The following is a 21081-nucleotide window of genomic DNA, read 5'->3' as shown; positions in this document are numbered from 1 at the left end:
ATTTTGCTGATGGAGCCTCTAATTGTGATAACCAAAGTTCTGCCTCACCAGATGCGATTCCTGGGTGTTACTAAAATATTTCTTAAAAGTTCAAAATTCTTTACAATTAAGTTATTTAGTAGCTCCCAATGCTGATAAGAAAAGTATATTCCTTAAACTCTCCTTATTCTTTAGTGTATGTTATTTAAAATACTATCCAAAAAGAAAATGTAGGCAGAGAAAGAGGGAATCTTGAAAGAAGGTACATAAAATGGTGTACTAAAACTGGGGCCACCGTCTCTTATAATGTTTTGCAGTTTCATGGGCTATAAATAGGTGGTGTAGTTACTCTGAGTTGGGGAATGCATAGATACTCCGAACAACCAAAAATTTAACTGTATCTTGGATATCAGAAAGTACAAAAGAAGAAAATTATCTTGCTTACTTAGATACCATGTAAAAAAACTGGAATTTTACTTAATGCAAAAATAAACTACATGTACCTTTCATTATAAATACTGAAAACGGGGCATCAGTTAGCCATCTATTGTTGTGACATCTCTTTAAATAATACAGTATGTGTATTTTAATTATATTTGAAAATTAATTTGTTCATTAATTAGGGTAATTTGTTTTGTGATTTCAAATCACTAGGTTTGGTGTTGCAGTAATATAGCCATGCTGTTTAACTAATCAGCCCAAAACTCCACTGTGCACAGTTCGTTTTTCACAACAGATCTGAATTCTTTTTCTTACTTTGAAATCTGCTTCTTTTTCAAAGCAAGAAAAAGAATTCAGCCTTGTATATCTTGATGCAATTCCTCTAGACATAACCACAGACAGAAATACAGAGCACACGAAATAGTTACTGGTAATGGCAGTTTAAAGATACTTGTTATTCACAAAGTTAAGAAGAGCCTTGTGAAATATGTGGCTTTTTACAGTAAGATGCTTATCCAGAGTTAGATGCAGTAGTTGTTTATTTATCCAGCATGGTAATTTCAAAACCCAGTTCTTTTTATTAAATGATTCTTAAATTAAAATTGTTACAATATTGGGAGGTGCCTGTGGCTCAGTCGGTAAAGCGCCGGCCCCATATACTGAGGGTGGCGGGTTCAAATCCGGCCCTGGCCAAACAGCAACCAAAAAATAGCCGGGCGTTGTGGCGGGCGCCTGTAGTCCCAGCTACTGGGGAGGCTGAGGCAAAGGAATCGCTTAAGCCCAGGAGTTGGAGGTTGCTGTGAGCTGTGTGAGGCCACGGCACTCTACGGAGGGCCATAAAGTGAGACTCTGTCTCTACAAAAAAAAAAAAAAAAATTGTTACAATATTAACATGTAATATTAGGTTTTCGAACCACTCCCTTCCAATTGCCAGGTAAATTTATTGTGTGTGTTCATATATATATATGCACATAGTATATATACATACACACACAATATGTGTATATGTTAGTGTGTGTGTGTATATATATACATATCAGTATACAAGATTGGATTCAATTTAAAATTTTCTTCATCAGGCTAAAGAAATTTAAGTAAATATATGTGATGTGCTAGTATTTTTGAAATTTCATATTTTTATTTTCCTAGGTTTAAATTTCCCATGTCAAAATCTTTTTTGAAAATTTAGCTATATAACCTCATTTTAAAAGATCAATAATAAGCTGAATTTAACTGACCCAGAACTCAATAGAGGAAAACATATGTTTCATTTGCTTGTTTTTAATCAAACAAAAATTGTAGTTTGTTGTTATTCCAACAAATAATTGAAGTAGCAATCCTGGAGATTGAGGAGCAAGTTTAAACACTTATGTCTATGCTTTTTTTTTTTTTTTAAGCAAAAAAAGCTTAAAGTTTAATTCAGGAAGTCATTTTTCCTCCACTATTCTTTTGGTCAGTGTGGATGCAAATGGAGACCTGTGAAGGGCGGGAAGAAAAAAAATGTGTGAAAATTCAAAATTCGGTATATTTGAAAATAGTACAAACATCTTCGAAACACTTATAGTAGAAAGAGTGAAGTTATAGAAATTAAAGACAAAGGCATATTTTATTGTTTTAGGGTGTTGATGTAAACATCTCTAGAGTTTGGGTTTTCTCAGAGGGCACTTACAGAAATAGAGAAATTTTGAATAGTCTGATTAGGTTGGAAAAGCTATTTTTACAAAATGAGAATTGATGGATTTTTTTTGCAATAGATTTATGTACATTACAAATGGTGAAAGGTTAGCAGGTATGTTGTTACTGTTCTTTGTTTTTTGTTCATTAACCGTGTTGCTATGGGATCATTAAAAGAATGTGGATAGATAAGACAGATAGTTGGAAATCTACATTTCTTCAAGACAGTCAGTATGTCCCATATTTCTATGGTATAGTCAAACCAAAATCATGCATCTGATTGTAACATATACAATGAAGGTCCTGCTTCCCACTGGCCTGAAATTTTCTCCTTCTAGCAGAGAAGTATGAGACAAAGCATTCATTGCTTATCTGTCAGAGAGACTTCCCAGAATTGAGCCTTGGCCTTGTATAGGCTGGGAAAAGTTCCACCAGGAACTATCAGTAACTATCATACAGTAAATAGCTATTTAAAATCCCTGGAATTTGTCCTAAAAGAAAATTTTTTGAAATGATATTATATTCTGCTGAAAGTAATTAAATGTTTTGATTTATCAGCATAATAAAGACCCATGGCCCTTCCCTGGTGATACCTCTCACTTCAGCTTACCCATGTTCTTAGTTTCAGCTGCTTCTACTCTGACCTCTTGACCTACATTACGTTACCATCTGGTGTTTATACTGCAGAGCTATGTGGTTTCTGACCATAGTGGGCCATGACTAATGCTACTTCTTCCACCTCACTGCAGCATTACTGGACCATCCCGTCCATGCATCCTGGGAGCCAGGAGAGACTTAGGACTCTCCTGTCTGCTGTTCTTTTGAATACAAGTAGTTCTAATCTCAGGCTGGTCTCTGAGAATCAAGAAGCAAGCATTTTTTCACTTCTATTTCCTAATAATCTGTGTGGATACCTTCTGGAAATTGAAAGTGAGATGGAGTTGAAAGCTAATTTTATGTAAATATGTTGATAAAAATGGAGGGAAGTCATTACAATATTTCAATATGTGTAAATCCAAGATAAAATGAACAAGGTAGGTAAATGATATATTTCCTATCTCTAGTTGTTTTTCCAGAAGGGTAAATGAAAAATTTCCTTGGCAGGTCAAATATCTGCTGAGGAAGATCGTAGGAAAATGATGTGAAATGTTTGCTGTAGAGTGGGACTCAGAAAGTTCAGCACTTCTTCACTGAGCAGCTCATCATTCAATTAAATAATATTGAGAACATTTGAGAATTAATGGAACAGTGAAGATTTCCCACTATGTATTTTTTAAATTTATAACATAGAAAATAGGGATTTATCTATAGTAAAAATATCACAATTGTTTTGAAATTTATAATGTAATAACGGAAAAATTTATGTATATTTGTAGGAATAAAGAATAAAAGTGATAATCTCTTACAATCTCTCCCCAAAGACAGCATTATTTTTATCTTTTTTTGTTATTATAAATATTATGTGATATAATACTATGTATGATGAGAAGTTCTAGATGATATATGCTTTATCAAAATGTATACACATGTTAAATATATACATATATAATGTTTATTGAGGCATAGCTTATATATCAAGTATGTACAGATTCCAAATATAAAATTGAGTGCTTTGAAAAATGTCTACGCCAATGTAACCATAACCAATAAAGATATAGAACATTTTCATTACTCCAGAAAGGTCCCTTGTGTTTCTTTTCAGTCACCTCCCACCCCACTTCACTCTAGGCAACCACTTATTATAATTTCTAATACTTTATCTTGATTTTACTTGTTTTAAAACTTCAGAATGTACTTGGTAGTGTCTAGAAATTAGTCATTCACCATGAATTTTTTAGTTTCCTCCATGCTCATTGCAGGGACCAGTAGTTCGTACATTTTATAAATGAGGAGTATTCCATTTTTGTGAATATTTTCTTGCTGAAGGTCATTTAGATAGTTTTCCATTTATGGATAATATAAAGATGCTATGCTATTATTGTATAAGTCTTATAGTGAACATAAATTTTATTTATCTTCATAAACTCCTAGGATTATAGTTGTTGGGCCATAGATTTAAATGTATGTTTAATTATATAAAACAATGTTAAACTGTTTTCCCCAATGATTGTAGCATTTTATGCTCCAAAAATAATGTGTGAGAATTACAATTGCTCCATATTCTCCACAATGTGGTATTGGCAATATTTTTAATCTTAATCACTTTAGTGGGTGTTTCTTAATGACTAGTGATATTAAGCATCTTTTGTGTGCTTTTCATCCGTTGGCATAGCTCCTTTTGTTATTTTGTCTTTTATCCATTATTTTTGTTATTTTCGGCTTTCTAATTATTATGTTGTACAAGTTCATTACATACTGTGTTCTGAAAACAAGTTTATGTTGCAGATCTTTTTTCCCAGTCTGTGTGGCTTGAATTCTCTTAACAATGTCTTTAAAGAGTAGACGTTAATTTTAAAATCAAATTTATCAGATTTCTATTTTAGATCTTGCTGTTTGTTTTCTATTTGACCTACTTATTCTTTATTATCTTTTTCATCTTTCTTGTCTACTTTTAATTTTTTTTTACTCTATCTACTTTATTGTTTTCTTAGGTGTTGCTGTTTTGTTATTCTAGAATTTGCTTTCGAGTCTATAGTATACAGATACCACGACTTAAAGATAATGCATAACAGTCAGTTGTAACAAATATTATGCAATTTCACATATAGCATAAGAACCTCACAAACTATATTTCCATTTCTTCTCTCTAGGCTTTTGTGCTATTGTTGTCATACAGTTTACTTTCATTTATGTTACAGACCTCACATGATAGCTATTATTCATAAATAATTGTCCTTTAAAGATGTTTAAATGATTAAAAAATATATTTTCTTATGGAGTTACTATTTCCAGTGCTCTTCGTTCCTTTGTGCAGTTCCATATATTTATCTGGTATCATTTTCCTTCTTTCTGGAAGAATTTTATGCCATTTTTACAGTGCAGATGTGGTGGTAACAAATCATTTTAGCTTTTGTATGTCTGGGGGAAAAAGTCCTTATTTCATCTTTTTTTGAAAGAAGTTTTTGCTGGGTATAGAAATCTAGAGAAGATAGTTTTATTTTTCTTTCAGATGAAAGATGTTTCACTTCAAACATAAAAGATGTTGCCCTACTGTCTTTTTATTTTGCATTGATCCCCCAAAGAAATATGTTGTCATTCTTATGTATACTCTCTGTGTAAAACATGTCTTTTCCTTTAGCTGCTTTAGAAATGTTTCTCTTGGGTGGCGCCTGTGGCTCAAGGAGTAGGGCACCAGTCCCATATGCCGGAGGTGGCAGGTTCAAACCTAGCCCTGGCCAAAAACCACAAAAAAAAAAAAAAAAAAAAAAGAAATGTTACTCTTGGGCTGGCCACCTGTTGCTCAGTGGTTAGAGTGCCAGCCCTGTGCACCAGAGGTGGTGGGGTTGCAAACAGCCCCAGCCTGCTTACCAAAAAAAAAAACAATTTTTTTTTTCTTGAATGTGCTGGGTTTTAAGCAATTTGCTTATGATGTTTCATGGAGTAGTTTTCTTACTATTACTTAGGCTTAAGGTCATTGAGCTTTTTGTATCTGTGGGTTTACAGTTTTAATCAGATATAGAAAACATTCATCCTTTTTTAAAAAATATTTTTTACTGTTCATCCACTTTCTTTTCTCCTTTAGGAACTCTAATTGTGCACAGATTAGGCATATAGCTCACTGATACTCCACTTATTCTTTGGTTTCACTTTGTTTTCTTTTCTTTCTGTTTCATTTTGGACAGTTTCTATTGCTTTAATTTTCAAATTTATTAATCTTTTTTTCTAAAAAATTCTAAGTCATTAATCCCATCCATTGTATTTTTTATCTTGTATAAAGTTTTCATATCTAGAAGTTTGATATAACTTTTTTATATCTTCCATGTATCATCCTACTCTTCTGAACATATGGAATATAGTTATAATAACTGTTTTAATGCTTTTGATTAGTAATTCTAACATCTGTATAAGTTCTGCATCATTTTAAATTAATTTATTCTTCCTCTTTCTTACAGGTTGTATTTTTCTGCCTCTTTGCATGCCTGGTTATTTTTTACTGAGTACTAGATAGTGTGAGTTAACTTTGTTGGCTGTTGGATATTTTTATATTCTTCCTGTAAGTACACTTGAACTTTGCTCAGGAATGCAGGTTAGTTATTTGGAAACAGTTTGATTTGTTTTTCAGGTAAAGAAAGATTTTTCTTCAAAGATCTTTGAAGATTTGATGAGTGGGGCCATAGCAGTGTATAATCTAGGACTTGCCATTAGTAAAGCAAGATAGCTGTGACTATTCTACCTAATGTCCTATTAATTCTGAGAAATTCCAGTATACCTGCTAGCAACCAGCCTTATTCTTAGTCCTGTGTGAACACTGTATACTGTTTCTTCTAATTTATGCATTCTTAAGCAGAATGATCTTGTCCCTTAAAGGGCAAAAATTAGTTCTTGAGAGGAAGAGAAAAAAATGTATTCTTTCTGTATAAAGCATAGATACATGTACAGTACTAAGGAGATATTCAGTGTGTTTGTGGCATTGAAATTTCATGGAGGAGTGATTAGGAAAGAAAATGTTCAAAATGACTCCTTGTAAGGGGATTAATGACTTTTCTTCACTGTTAATAAGTGCTGCTCTAACTTAACTCTTTTGAGTGATTCTTTTCCTTGCTTCAGGTAATTTCCTCACACATATGCACCGACCGGTAATCTGCTGTATACTGAAGGGTGATCCTCTACTGATCTCCAAACTTTTCTCTATGTGCAGCAATTTCACATCTGGTCCTCTGCCCTATAATCTCTAGCCATCATGGTATAACTGAACTCTTGGCAACAATCTACTCAACTTGGAGATCTGCAAGGCTTCCCCCAGGTCTTTATTGTCTAGAAACTCTCTCAAGTTATAGCTGGGACAATCATAACACAAATCTCATTTGTTTGCCATCTTTCAAGAATCGCTTTCTGTGCTTGATGTCAACCATGTTGAAAACCATTGTTTCACATATTTTGCCTGGGTTTGGGTTTATTTTATACAGAAGGGTATATAAGATTGCTATTATTCAATCTTGGCCAGAAACAAAGTAGGGAATAGATAGATAAATAGATTTGGAGCATGAAAAAATGTATTTAAATCTAATTGAAAGATTTAATTATGTTTAGTTACTACAGATTATGGGAGCAATCAACTTATAGAATTAGTCAGACACTAAAAGTTTTAGGACCTATATTTGAATCCACTTGATTAATAATTATGCAACATTGTATCAAAATAATGAAAGGCTTTGTGTAATTTTTCAGAAATGGAGGTAATTTATATGTTTTCTCTTACTGGCTTATTTAAGGACCTACAATGTGGTATTAGTTATCTAAAGTGCCTATTCAATCATATGGTTTCTATTTTAAGAGCTTTCTTAAATGCTTAAGTACCTTTACGAGCTTGCTAAATTATAAATTTTCATACTGAAGAAACTAAAAGTTAGTCTCGTGACTATAGAGACCTTTTTATTCACAGAGCAAATGACACATTGTGAACCTCAAATTTAAAAAAATGATACAATAAAATGCAAAAATACAGTTTATGGGCAAAAACTATGTCATCAGTAATTAAAAAAAAAATTACTATAGCAAGTAGGTCCTTAGCTTATTTTCCCGACCATATGATTAATGCATAATAAATTCTGCTACTAGTCTTAGTAGTTAGCAATTTTAGCTAACCTTCTTAAACCCTATCCACATTTGTACTCAAGTGTACCAACTTAAGAAATTAAATATTAGTGGTTGTCCTCACAACACATTGGCAATGAGCTTAGCTTGAGCTGCGTGCATTAGGAGCAACATGAAGGATGAGGAAAGGGTCACAGTCAATATTTAGTATCTTCAAAAGTAGAAAAACTCTGATTCTTTGAAGTAGTTTTTTTTATTTTTTTAACACAAAACTCATTCTTTCTTTAAAGAACCTATCTTTGAAGACCTTAGTTGCCAAAGCAGTGTTTATAAATATTCTCCACCTGCCTCAAAATTGGCCAATGAGGTAATAAGTTAAACAACACACTAATCATGTTTTGATTTAAAATGGGTCCATTTTATTCTTCTCCAACTTCAAGAATATCTTAATAATCCATTTGTGTTGCTTATATTATGAATTCCAGAATAACCTAAGGAAATGGGGCATTTGTTTACTTTCTAGTTGTACCTGATGAAAGTAATATCTTATTAAAGAAAAAACCCATCAAAATTAATCAATTTTCTCTGAAACATTCTTTCAGAGAAGATGTGAACAAAGATCCAGAACTATTGGTCAATCTTGGCAGATGGAGTATCAATAAGCCTAATATGTTTTTTTCACTCTGCTAAATAATAATGGGAAGGTAGATCTGCAAGGGTGGGTTTCTCTTCAAAGGGAGGTTAAGAGAGAAAAGTGTTAGGAGTTTAGTCCAAGCATGATAACTTATTGTCTCCTGGAAGAAGTCAATTCTCATATCCTTATTTTTGTTTCCTCATCTTATATGACTGATAGATGAGGTAAACATATCCTCTCCTACCCTGTGTTTCTGTTACTAGGAAGGGTCACATAGGTTGAATGGAAATATTTTAACTTTACTATGATCCTTCACAGTGATAGAGTCATGGAGCAGAATAGCTCATATATAAGAATCAGCTACTATCAAAACATGTTTTTTGCTTGAAATAATAACTCATAGGAAATTATAAAGATTTAGAGTGATTTCCTAATGTGAATTTGGAATGTAGTATCAAGATAATACCATTCACCAATGTCACCACTTTATAGAGAAATGCCTTCAATGTCCTATTAACCAATCTATTTTTAATATTAGAATTTTGAAAGTTCTTAAAAATCAGAAATTTTAGCATTCACAAAGAATGTTAATTTTACATTGTTTTATTTTTCTAATTTGAAAACCAAATTTTGTAAAATAGTGTATTTTTATTTTATAGAAGGGTGCTACTTGCAACTTGCATCTATGTATCTAAAGAATGTTCAGTGACTAAGTTCTCTGCACTAATAAAAAGTATTTAATCTAGATTTTAATAAGTTGTTTGTTAAGTGGTTGCTTTCTAGCAAAAGCTTAAATATATACATTAATAGATATTTTATTTCTTGCAACCAATAAAGATTTATCTCTTTTTCCTTCACTTTGTGTTTAATAATTTAAAAGTAAAACTTTGCAGATGATAAATATCAGATCATAAAAAAGTTAAGAAACCTTAATAATCTTGAAATATACCAAGGAGGGTTGGGTAATGCACAAATTCACAGAATGCACTTACCTATACTTGTTTTGTATAAATTAGGGAAAAGCACATATTTGACAATTTAAATTCTACACAAAAATTTCCTTAAAATATTTTCCTTATTTTATTTCAAAAATTAATTTATTTTCCAATAAGAAGGTAAAGTCAGAAGATCAGTAAAAGAAGAGTGACAGTGGATGATGTTTCAGTACAATCTGGTGCATCTGTTTTGCTGTCTTGTAAAAAGTACATAGAGCAGTGGACTGTAGTGTGTGATTCTCTATAATCCTATAAAATTCCAGCTATCAAAATCTTCTGCAGAATAAAATAAACGTTTTTAAAAGTTTTAATGATTACATGATGTTTACATTCACTAATAAAAGACCTTCCCCATCCTGGACAAGCCTTCAAGAAAAAAAAAATTGTACACCATTTGTCAAGATGTATCCTTCATATATTGCTATTTGAAGAGAGTAATACAGTAGAAATAGAAGATCTTTCATCATTCACTTAAAGGAACATCAAGAGAGATGTAGTATTCTGAGAAAAGATCATTTGTTGAGAGCAGACTTAAGACAGAGTATCCATATTCATTCTTTAAAAAATAACACAAATGGGAAAATGAAAATTCAGTTATGTAATAATAATGCAGAATTGATATATTTCCAATTTGCCCTAATGTGGACGAACTACATGATCTGATCTAATTAGTCCTTGGCAGGTAGGTGGTGTCTGGAATAGGAAGAGTGTTGTTTCACTGTTTTTATATAATTGGCTTGTTGAATCTAAATTGTGGTTTCCCACAATTATCAAATAACCACTGCATCAATATTAGCTCCTGGAACTGTCCCCATCAAGTTAATTCCACTCCTCTGCTACCTTAGTATGTGTATAAACCTTAATGAGACATGTTCCAGTTAATAGCATATATTCAATTTTGGGTAATCTATGAGAATTTGGCCCTCATGCTCATAAAGCTGTAAGGGCAGATTTAAAACAGATCATTTGAATGCTGCCTTTCCTTAGAGTGAGCAGCCTTCAGTTTAAATTCTAAAAGCAATTATTTGAGAAGATAACACACAATGATATTTATGCCTAGAGCAGTTCAAAATTTGGAAAAGAAATTAGAGCTTTTCTCTTTATGCTAATTTTCCTTAAAAAACTGAAAAGAGGCTCTGTACAACATGACATAGTCCCAGGAAATCAAAGGCAAATTAGTAACAACCTTTAGAAAAGAGAAATATGGAATAATAAAGAACAACCAACATAATCTCTCAATATTTGGGGGAAATAAGTTTAGGTATATACTATAAACAAAGGATAACTCTTTCAGTGTAAGAAGCAGTGTTTATATCTGGTTGTAAATTTAGTTAAAGATATAATCACAATTTAAAAAAAGTGTAATTACAAATTACAAAGAAAAATAGGCAGACTATCTTAAATTGACATCCTCTATGCACTTTGTTACCTATCAATTTTCTGTTCCATTACAAAATTAAATAGCTAACATTCAATATCAATTTCAACATTAAGATTTATCAAAATGATTAAAAATAGTCAATTAGAAAAAGCAATACACCAAAAATAACAGGAATATTTTCAGGCTTCTACTGCACTGCACTGCACTGACCATCAGACGGGGGGAAAAAAGGGCTGTACATTTTTGGTAGGCTACTTGGCTCTGGATTTCAGGACGATGGAAATGCCAGCAAAGGTGACCTAAGGACCATTTCCAGTTTTATCAGCACAGGACCAACAAAGGGATCCCAGATAAGTTTTCCAAGTAACAAAAAACATCAGAGTGCAATTTTGTTTTTTACATCTGGAGAAAAGTTCTGTCACATTTTTAAAGAAAGTAACCAAAGCTTTGTAGCCATTTTCTCATCTAAAATCCACGATTATTACACAAATTAAACCAGTTTTGGAAAAAAGCATTTGAAAAGGGAGAGCTACCCAACAGGGATGAATAACCTTCCCTCATTCATGGTTCCTAAACTGACAGAGGAGGAAGTTTGGCTGAGGGGGAACGAGCCTTCCAGAGCGCTCAGAGGCTGCAGTGTGTCCCCAGCCAGCTGCCTGCACTGTGTTCACCATGTGTTTTCTGATGACAAGAGCAGAGAAGTCAAGTAGTCATGTGATAGATGAAGCCACAGCTGCCAATCACAGGACACTCTCTGGCCTTCATTGATTGTGTTCTGCACATCAAGGTCACTTTGTAGAGCCACGTTAGCATTCTTCACTTTTAGAGATTTTTGACTCATTTTCTTTGCACAACTTTCTCTGTTGATAAATGTGTACGGCTATGGCAGTGATGCAGAGCAAAATAAATATCACAACTGCTATGACACCTAGAGAAGGAAGAAAAGAAAGATGACCTCAGAATAGAAATGGTGATTTTTGCCCCAAACAGAGGCTCTAGATGAAGGAAACACAAATGTTTTACCCTAAAATATACTTCTTTCACATATTTTGAAGTATGTGTTCAGAAGGCCTACACAAAATTTAGCCCTGCAAAGCTTTCTTGTGCAGGGGAGAGTTGCATCTTTAGAGAAAATCTGCACTGATACAGCCAGGCTTGTCTGAATGTAGGAAATACTCAGTTTTATCTGAGAGTCTGACACCTTTAAGCGTCTGAAAGAAATATTTACCATCTGTTCACTCTGAGGGCTGCTACCTGTGAGGTTTCATCTACTTAACAAGACCTCCGATGCTAGTCATACCTTTTCTTCCACAACCTGGTCAGCCAGTAGTAGTCAAGTCCCCATTCTTTCTGTAACATCGAGATTATATACAAGTTTCCGAACCCCACTGGGGAGGTAAGTTATTTGTGGTTCTCCCCCACATGCACATTAATAATTTTGTTTGTTTTTTCTTTATTCTTTTTTTGTAGTTTTTGGCCAGGGCTGGGTTTGAACCCACCACTTGTGGTATATGGTGTTGGCGCCCTACTGCTTTGAGCCACAAGTGCCACCTATGCTTGCCTTTTCTTTTATGGTTACAGAGCTAAAAGTCTGAAAGGGGCAACATGTACTATAAGTCATCACTTTAAAATCACCTACCCTTTTTGGAAATTAAAAACTGCATTCCTGCTAGAGGGAATGAAGGGAAGAAAAATATTTTTTGTTCTTTATTTTCTAGAATCTTAAATCACAGATGGCTTAACACAATTGTCCAGAGGTCACAGGACCCCCTTCACTGGAGTTAAGTTAGACCCAAACCACCAACTTCATCGAAGCAAACAATTGCCCGAAGTTACAACATGTGACAATGGTTACAAAGAAATGAGCCCAACTTTTGAAAAACCCTCCTTAAAAAGCCCTATATTTTTGCTTAAAGATGGATGGTATTTTTTTGAGATGTTAGCCGGCCAATCTCCCCATTTGCCAGCAAATTAATACACTTCCCTTTCTTTTTCCTTAAATCACTTGTCCTCCTTCCTTCTCACTGATTTGGCCTCCAGGACAAGTACTGAACTGTCATTAACATTACTGATCTCCTCTTGTGAGCTGATTTTTCAGTGAAACTTCAGACGGTGAAGAGGAAGTTTTTTGCATCTCCTACCCAGGTATCATTGCTTAATGAGTTAGGTTAAAATAAAACTACCATGTACTATATCATAAATTGGAAACATTAACACTCAGGAATGCTAATGGCAAGTGATTTTATAACATTTTATATAATTCTGCGTTACTATAAGTTTTAGATATGGCTGAGTGAGGCTTTTTCCCTAAGGGAATGTGGTAAAGGGATTCCAGCTAACACTTTCAGATTTGAAAGCACTGTGAACTGAAAATAAAATTCTAAGCCTCCCACTGATTGAATGTGTAACAGAGGCAAAGTTCTGAAAAAGAGCAATGTTTCAATGAATTGTCTCTTTAAACCCCCACCCCTTACTCTTTTGGGGGAATTAAAATTTGCATTCCATTCTGAGGCCAATGATCAAAGGGGCAGAAAAATGTTCTTTGCTGTTTGTTCTCTATTATTTAAAAACAGGATTGTCTTGAAGCCACAACATGTGACACTGGTCCAGCAGGCTTGAGCCCTGCTGTCAGACCCCCCCCCCACAAACACACACTCCTTTTAAAAACACCTGTATTTCTGATTAAAGGTGGGGTGGTGATCTTTGAGGAGTTAGGCCACTGCCCTCTTCTTTTGCCAGAAAATTAAAAAAACTTTTCTTCAAACCAATTGTCCTCATTCTTTGTTCTTACTAATTGGGGCTGGGGACAAGTGCAAACTTCTGGTTACAAATGGACCCCCACTTGACTAAGAGAATCTTAGAAAAACCTTAAGACAGAGTTCTTAAGGGGAAGGGGAAGGGAGGTAAGACATACCTTATAAGCCCTCCTTCAGGAGTTTAGACTAACTGCAAACTGGACCCAAGGCCATGCAAGGCAAATTTTAAATCATGCCTATAAGCCATCGTTTTGCTTAACAGATCACTTGGGGTATGTTTTAGCTTGCTCTCTGATTAATAGATCCCCCTTATCTTAACTCAAGCATTCTTTTCTACTAAGTCTATAGGAAAAGCTTCATTTTAAACAATTACAAATCAAAGAATCTACCTATAACCTGAAGCCCTGCCTCCTTACCACTTTTTGCTTTGGGGGTCAAACCAACACATACCTTCCATGTACTGATTTACAATTTTACATGCAGTTGATACATAAAGTCAAACTGTAACCCAACAGCCTTACTCAAGACTGCCTGGATATGGCTTCTCAGGTCATTGGTCACTCATGTTTGGCTTAGAATAAACCTATTTAAATTATTTTACAGACTTCGGGTTTTAGTCATTAGCAGAAAAAACATAAGTCACCAACACATCCAGTTAACAAGTGGGAAGTATATAGTGTTCAGCAGCATCATAAATCATTAAACGATACTGTTAGTACAATGCAATGCATACATTTTAATGAAATCTTTGCATATGTTTTTATGAAAATTAAAAAATATATCTTTATGATGATACTTTTGAAATGTAGTTGTCTAACATATATGTAAATCAGTCTCTATTACCACCACTATTATAGGCATATTTATTAAGTTTATTTGTATGGAATGTGGATTATTTGAAAGAGCCAGGTATAAATGTTCAAAAATACTGACACCATTAACTATGCCTGTGATTCTCAAACCTTGATGCACAAAAAAATGATGAATCTTGATACCTGAGTAACCAGCCTGAGTAGGAGACCTTTATAAATTGTTTTCAGCTTTAGTTCACAGCCAGGGTGCTAAAGCAGGAAGCCATGCCCCAGAAAGCTGCTAGCTGAAGCAATTACATTTAGTGAAGAATAAAAGTCTAAGCTGTGCTAAAGCAAATGAAAATGTAAAAGGAGAAGCTTCTGAAGGAAGCCAAAATATGTCACCCCCCAATAAACTTTTTGACATAAATATTTTTGAGCTAAAGGCAATTGAGAAGTAAATGGAAAAAGAGCTCCCTCAATCCTTCCATCACCCTCCTTTTCCACCTAAGGACAGAAAATAATTTCCCCCGGTGGAGATAACTGTTATCAGCCAGCCATGGCAGGAGAGGAATCTGCAAACAAACATTATTCCATCAGTTTCTTACCCTATATTTACCTTCCTACAGTTTCTTGCCTTTGGAAACCTAAAACTGCTTTCTATTGTCCTGTCATTTCTCTATAAATGTATGGTTCTTTGCTGAAGACATCGCTGTATATGCCAGAGATCTAAGCCACTGCTTTGCTTTACCTCTCACCAAGGTTTCTCCCACATGTTGTGTACTGCACACATTAATAAACTTGCTTGTTTTTCTCTTGTTAATCTATCTCAACTATGAATTTAGAAGGGTTGAGGAGAATTTACGTTTTCCTCCCTGAGGCTTTCGTAGCCCATATCATAAATTTAAGAAAATTCACAAAGAAATTAATTTATATCTCCGTAGTATCTATTAGAAAACACAAACTGCCTTTGTGGTGGCCTGGGAGGAGCCTTCTACACACTCCTTTCCGTCTCCTTCTTGAGAAACAAAGAATTTCACAGGGAAATAGAACACTGGTAAGACTTACTGTTTTAACAGCATCACATTCTGACATTTACTCAGTAAACCTTGCCAGTGATATTTGACCAAAAATAACAAAATTCCAAAGATAAGTGCTTTTGTTCTGTTATTAACTTGCCTATTACCTTTGCTCACTGAAGGCTGGCACTCATCTGACATTGTGCAAATATTTGTAAGACTTGTAAACCTACTCTGAAAAAGTTGAGGGTACTGAAATTGCTTTTGCATTGCAATGAAAAGTTTTTCTCTTAAAAAATCAAGATTGCTTTAGAATTGGATTTGATTTAAAATATACATTATTGAACAGATTCTAAAATATTGACATCATTAAATGTGCCAATTTTTGTTCATCAGGTCATATATTCTTAATTATTACCTTATTTATTTAAAAGAGTAAAAAAATTGACATGGCCATGGAAATATTAATATCCTCAACTGAAATTTATTCAGAACCTTATAATGTCTGAATTGTTTCCTACCATTTTGAAGAAAAAAAAAAAAAACAGCTTACTTTGTATGTGTGGTAGAGGTTGTGCAGAGTAAGAAACCACATGACATTTCTTTTTTTTTTTTTTTTGTAGAGACAGAGTCTCACTGTACTGCCCTCGGGTAGAGTGCCGTGGCGTCACACGGCTCACAGCAACCTCTAACTCTTGGGCTTACGCGATTCTCTTGCCTCAGCCTCCCGAGCAGCTGGGACTACAGGCGCCCGCCACAACGCCCGGCTATTTTTTTTTTGTTGCAGTTTGGCTGGGGCTGGGTTTGAACCCGCCACCCTCGGCATATGGGGCCGGCGCCCTACTCACTGAGCCACAGGCGCCGCCCTATGACATTTCAATAATTCATTAATTAATGAGGAAAAGTAAATGCTTATTTTTTTACACCATTTCTGGATAAACTATATTTCAGAAAAAACACTATTTTCATTGCCAAGAAGTTATATTTAAATTGTGTTTAATTTTACTTTTCTTCTTGTGATTTCTTGTGATAATTAAAAATAATCACAAAACAACCAGGCATGGTGGCTCACACCTGTAATACCAGCATGCTGGGAGGCCAAGGTAGAAGGATCGCCTGAGCTTATGAGGTCAAGACCAGCCTGATCTAGACTGAGACCTCATCTCTAAAAACAAATAGCTGCGCATTATGGTGGGTGCTTATAGTCCCAGCTACTTGGGAGGCTGAGGCAAGAGAATCACTTGTGCCCAAGGGTTTGAGGTTGCTGTGACACCATGGCACTCTACCGGAGTGACAAAGTGAGACTCTGTCTCAAAAAAACAATAATAATAGTAATAATCACAAAACACCCAGCCTATTAGAATAATTCTTTCTAAAGTATGATTAAAAGCGAAATTTATGGCAGCTGTTGCTGCACAACATTGTTAAAGTACTTAATACCACTGAACTATACACTTCAATTCACTTTAAATAATGTTATGTGTATTTAAAAACATTTTCTAAATAAGTGAAATATTGTTAGAGGAAGCAACTAAACCATGAAAATTTCTGTTTTCTATAAAGTACTTGCTGGGATAATTAGCTTACTTAAGTTTCCATTGTTTTGACACAATTATTTGTAGCTCTGTCCAAAGAGACATTAGTTTCCTTTCTAAGTATCTCATAGGTCCTAGGCAATACAGCTATTTGAATTTAAAACTTGTCTTTATTAGTTTTGCCAATTGTTCTTTAAAAATTATGTTTCAATTAAATTCTTACACACTATTTCCAGAAAAGATGAAATCAGTAAATGATAACTCAGAGAACCAACACAATATACAGCACTCCTCTGACCTCACCATTGACTGTTGATTCTTAGGCATGTTTTCTGAGTACACTATTTCACTGTCAAAAGAGATAATAATGCCAACGACCAGCTCATCCAAGCCCTTTTTACCTCCGATGACAGCAGAGTCACTTCCCTCTGTGTTAAGTAAGGGCTCTCCCTCATCTGTTGGTCCAGAACGACCTATGATTGAAAAAGGGTGGAGGATGTGTTGTTAGCTTCATTCAATCATTCCACAATCTACACGTGAAAATTTTGTCAATTTAGAAAACACACAGCAATTTTCTTTTTAATGATGGAGGCAAGAAAATAAGACTTTTGAGAAATTCACACACTTTTGAAAGAAGTTCAGAATTTCTGAGCGAGCCACTGTTGGAGGGTCCACACACCTGCGCCTCCTGTGAGCCGGGGAGCCAGTTCCCGTGCTGAGGAGCCAGGCCCCGCCCCTACTGCGCAGCCTGAGCCAGCGGCCACATGGCCACGGATAATGACCTTGGCTGGGCCGCCCGGGTGCAGCGCTGCCTTCAGGGGAGCCGCATGGCCAAACCGCACAGCAGAGAGGCAGCCGGTGAAGCCACGCGCCGCTGCCTGCCGTGTGTCTGGGTCCACGCTTAGGAGTTCTGCAAGCAGAAGAAACAGGACATACCATCAGGACACAGAGGGAAGGGCAGGGGGCACAGGTGCACCTGCACTGGTGCAGCAGCGACCAACTGGAAAGTCCCTTTCAATCTTTTGTTCTTTCATACCTAGGGGAGGACAACCAGAGCCTTTATCTTTTGGCAGCTATTTCCATTACAAGGTTTAAACCTGACAGAATTTAGTCCATTCACATTTAGAGTAGCAACTGCTGATAGTGGCTTTTTTTTTTTTTTTTTTTTTTTTTGGCCAGGGCTGGGTTTGAACCTGCCACCTCTGGCATATGGAACTGGCGCCCTACTCCTTGAGCCACAGGCGCCGCCCTAGAGTAGCAACTGCTATACCAGTTTTATTCTTTTTATCTTACATTATTTATTTTACATAGACGTTTTATCTTTTCATCCTTTTTCTGCTTTGATTAGTTTCCTTCCTTTTTTCCTCTTTTTCCTTTAGTGAGTTTGAGAGTTCCACTTCCCTAAATAAACAGACATCTGACCTCACAGAAGGGTGTCACTTGGTTAAACTGAAGAAGGAAATAACTAGACAAGTATATAGTCTTTTACACTGTGCGCTATGGTGGATACTCAGCTATATGTGACCACTGGAATTGAAATCAGTTAAAATTAAATAAAAAAAAAACTTCAGCCCTTCAGTTCGCTCTATCCACATTTACGGTGCTTCAAAACACACTTATTTCAAGTATGTCTGGGGACTACTACATGAGACAGCACAAACATAGAACAATTTTATCATCATAGAAAATTCTATTAGATTGCATTGGTCTGGCTGACATAAATTCAAAGACCTTAAGACATTGGTGATTCCCACTGAATCCTGGTTAATGAATCAAGTTAGAAAATCTTAGAATTTTCTACTAAAGGGAATCTTAGAAATAATTTAACCCAGCTTCTTCACTTTGTAGATGAAGAGGCATTAATTGATAAAATCAATTGTTGATTTCTTGGAAAAAAACAAAACACTAAATCTTATATCTTCTTGATTTTTTTAGACTTTTTTTGTTTTGTTTTGTTTTGTTTCTATAATGTTGGGAAAGGCAATGCACCATTCACTCTGTGTGTTTACATGTTTTGCTAGGTTTGCCAAGAAACGCAAGCCCCTGACAATACTTCACCCAGGCCTTCCCTCAAGGTTGTGTCTGAAGGAAGCAACCTTGAGGAATGAGATCATGTCTGCCTCCAAGACAAAGAATAGGCTTGTTACTAAATCAGTGCATTCCTCAAGCTCAGTGTTCCTCAACTGCAATGCAAACCCACTGCAGGTGCAGTATTCTCCTGGGCCCTTAGCATTGACACCTAGAACTTGAGGGCCAAAGGAAAGCAATGCAAACATGCTGATGTGCATGAGGCCTGCTGCACCTTGAATGATAGAGTTCTTTGCCTCTGTACCAGGAGTCTTATGTTGTACACCAGCATTAACAAAACAGTTATAGTCTTGTTTAACTTATTATTACCTTATAAATCAGGTAAAATCCAAATCCCAAATCCCAGAAGCCACATATAACATCCCTTTTAAATGAGACAAATACTATATCATAAAAGTAATGTAAAATATGTAGGTCAATTGAGTTTTAAGTGTTAAAACTATATGATTTAGTGACATCTCCTTCCAGAATTCAAAAGGCAATTTCCAGAAATATTTATGATTGCCAAAAATATTTAGGATCATCATAGAGAGAGCTCTATTTGAATACAATTCTTTAGTGCATTTTCCTCTGCCCAGTATACAGACCTCATATGGTTTATAAGAGCAGGTATATTAGTGTATAACTATTTACAGCCTTAAAAAAAATTTTTTTTTCTGGAGCAAACAAAAAGACATATCTTCAGCTTTTGTACTTTCGCTTTTGTTTGTGTGTGTGTATGTATATATACGTACATATATATACATAAAATACACACATATTTAAGGTAATGTTTAAACACACACAGCAAAATCAAAAGAATATCAATAAGTATAAAAAGAATACCAAAGTAGCTGGAAAAATAAAACAACAAAATTGTTGTTGAAACTGCAAGGGGGGTTTGGTCTAGGTCCAATTGCTCATCACACAAAAATCCAATTATTGAGATAATGAAGATTACCAAAGAAGAAAGGAATTTTTTAATATGTTTTTCCAGGAGAATGGGAGATGTTGCCTCAAATCCATCTCCCAGATTAAGGGAGATCATGGGCTTTTGCCCCGGTGTGCCCTGGGCAGGTCACGGGGGATGATTGTTTTTGGCAACAAGACTCTTATACAGGGGTCTATGGAATCTCAAGACCTTTGTCTTAGAGAATATCCATAATTTCTGGGAAGTATCTTAAAAGGTCTAGTAGTAGTTAGCTAAGGGAAAGAATTATGTGGGAATCCTTATAATTTGTTCAATGGGGGCCATTTACAAAATGATTGTTCACACTTATTGAATTATAGCATTTTAAGTTTTCACATTTTTTAAGACTACATCTCAGATAAAATTCAAGGGTAGGTAGAAAACTAGAAATCTAAAGTATTTACATTTAAATAGGTATACTCTGAATTGATCTTGTGATAACCAGTTTGAATGGTCTTTGTTAAGTTTACTCAGAAATAGCAAGAGAGTAACAGCAGCTTAATTATGATGATGCTGGGCCATTTTCTTCAAAGACATGTTAAGGGACATAATAAATTAGATTGGATATGAGTATTATTTTATTAGAATTAATCATATACTAGGCTATGTTCCCTCTTAACATATGAACTTACTAAGGATGGGCGTTATGTCTCTCTTGTTCAGAGGTTTCCTCAAGGCTTACTAAGTTGTTCAGAGTAGCTGCTCATCAATATTTTTGAACAAATGGATAAACCAGTGATTCACGGGGACTAATGAGAAACACGTTGATACCTTAACAGAGAGAGTTTTGAGTGACTTTCTCTGGAAAATTAGTGTCTTCTCTATTAGCTAACTTGTTGGTCCATTTATCATAAGTTAAAGAGAACACTTCTTATACAACTTCAAACTTAAATATAAAATTGTCTTGGTTTAATTATTAAATGATCTGAAAGCATCAAAAGATCTGCTGTCCAAAACATGAATAGTTCTATGCAAAAGTCAATGCAAAAGAACCAAAACTCTGTACAATAATTTAAAGAGGTTTATTCAGAGCCAAATATGTGTGACCATTGCCTGGAAAGCCACATCCATGAAGCTTTGAGCAAGTGCTCTCACTGTAGCTATGTTACAGTTTGATTTTATACATTTCATGGAATCAGGAATTA

General features: G+C 35.0%; 1 protein-coding gene across 1 annotated transcript in view; it reads right to left on the bottom strand.

Moving 5' to 3' along the window:
- Positions 1 to 8199: 8199 nt before the first annotated feature.
- Positions 8200 to 21081, bottom strand: part of LOC128576230 (contactin-associated protein-like 3) — a 267292-nt gene continuing 254410 nt past the window's right edge. The window contains 4 exon segments of the mRNA XM_053578206.1: positions 8200 to 11619; positions 11621 to 11726; positions 17301 to 17372; positions 17579 to 17809. Of these exon segments, the coding sequence (XP_053434181.1) occupies positions 11466 to 11619; positions 11621 to 11726; positions 17301 to 17372; positions 17579 to 17809 (563 nt within the window). The 3' untranslated portion in view covers positions 8200 to 11465.

The sequence above is a fragment of the Nycticebus coucang genome, chromosome 2 (assembly GCF_027406575.1).
Source record: "Nycticebus coucang isolate mNycCou1 chromosome 2, mNycCou1.pri, whole genome shotgun sequence".
In the NCBI taxonomy this organism is placed as follows: domain Eukaryota; kingdom Metazoa; phylum Chordata; class Mammalia; order Primates; family Lorisidae; genus Nycticebus; species Nycticebus coucang.
Note: the sequence above shows the minus strand (reverse complement) of the source record. Positions and strands in the feature narration are given on the sequence as shown.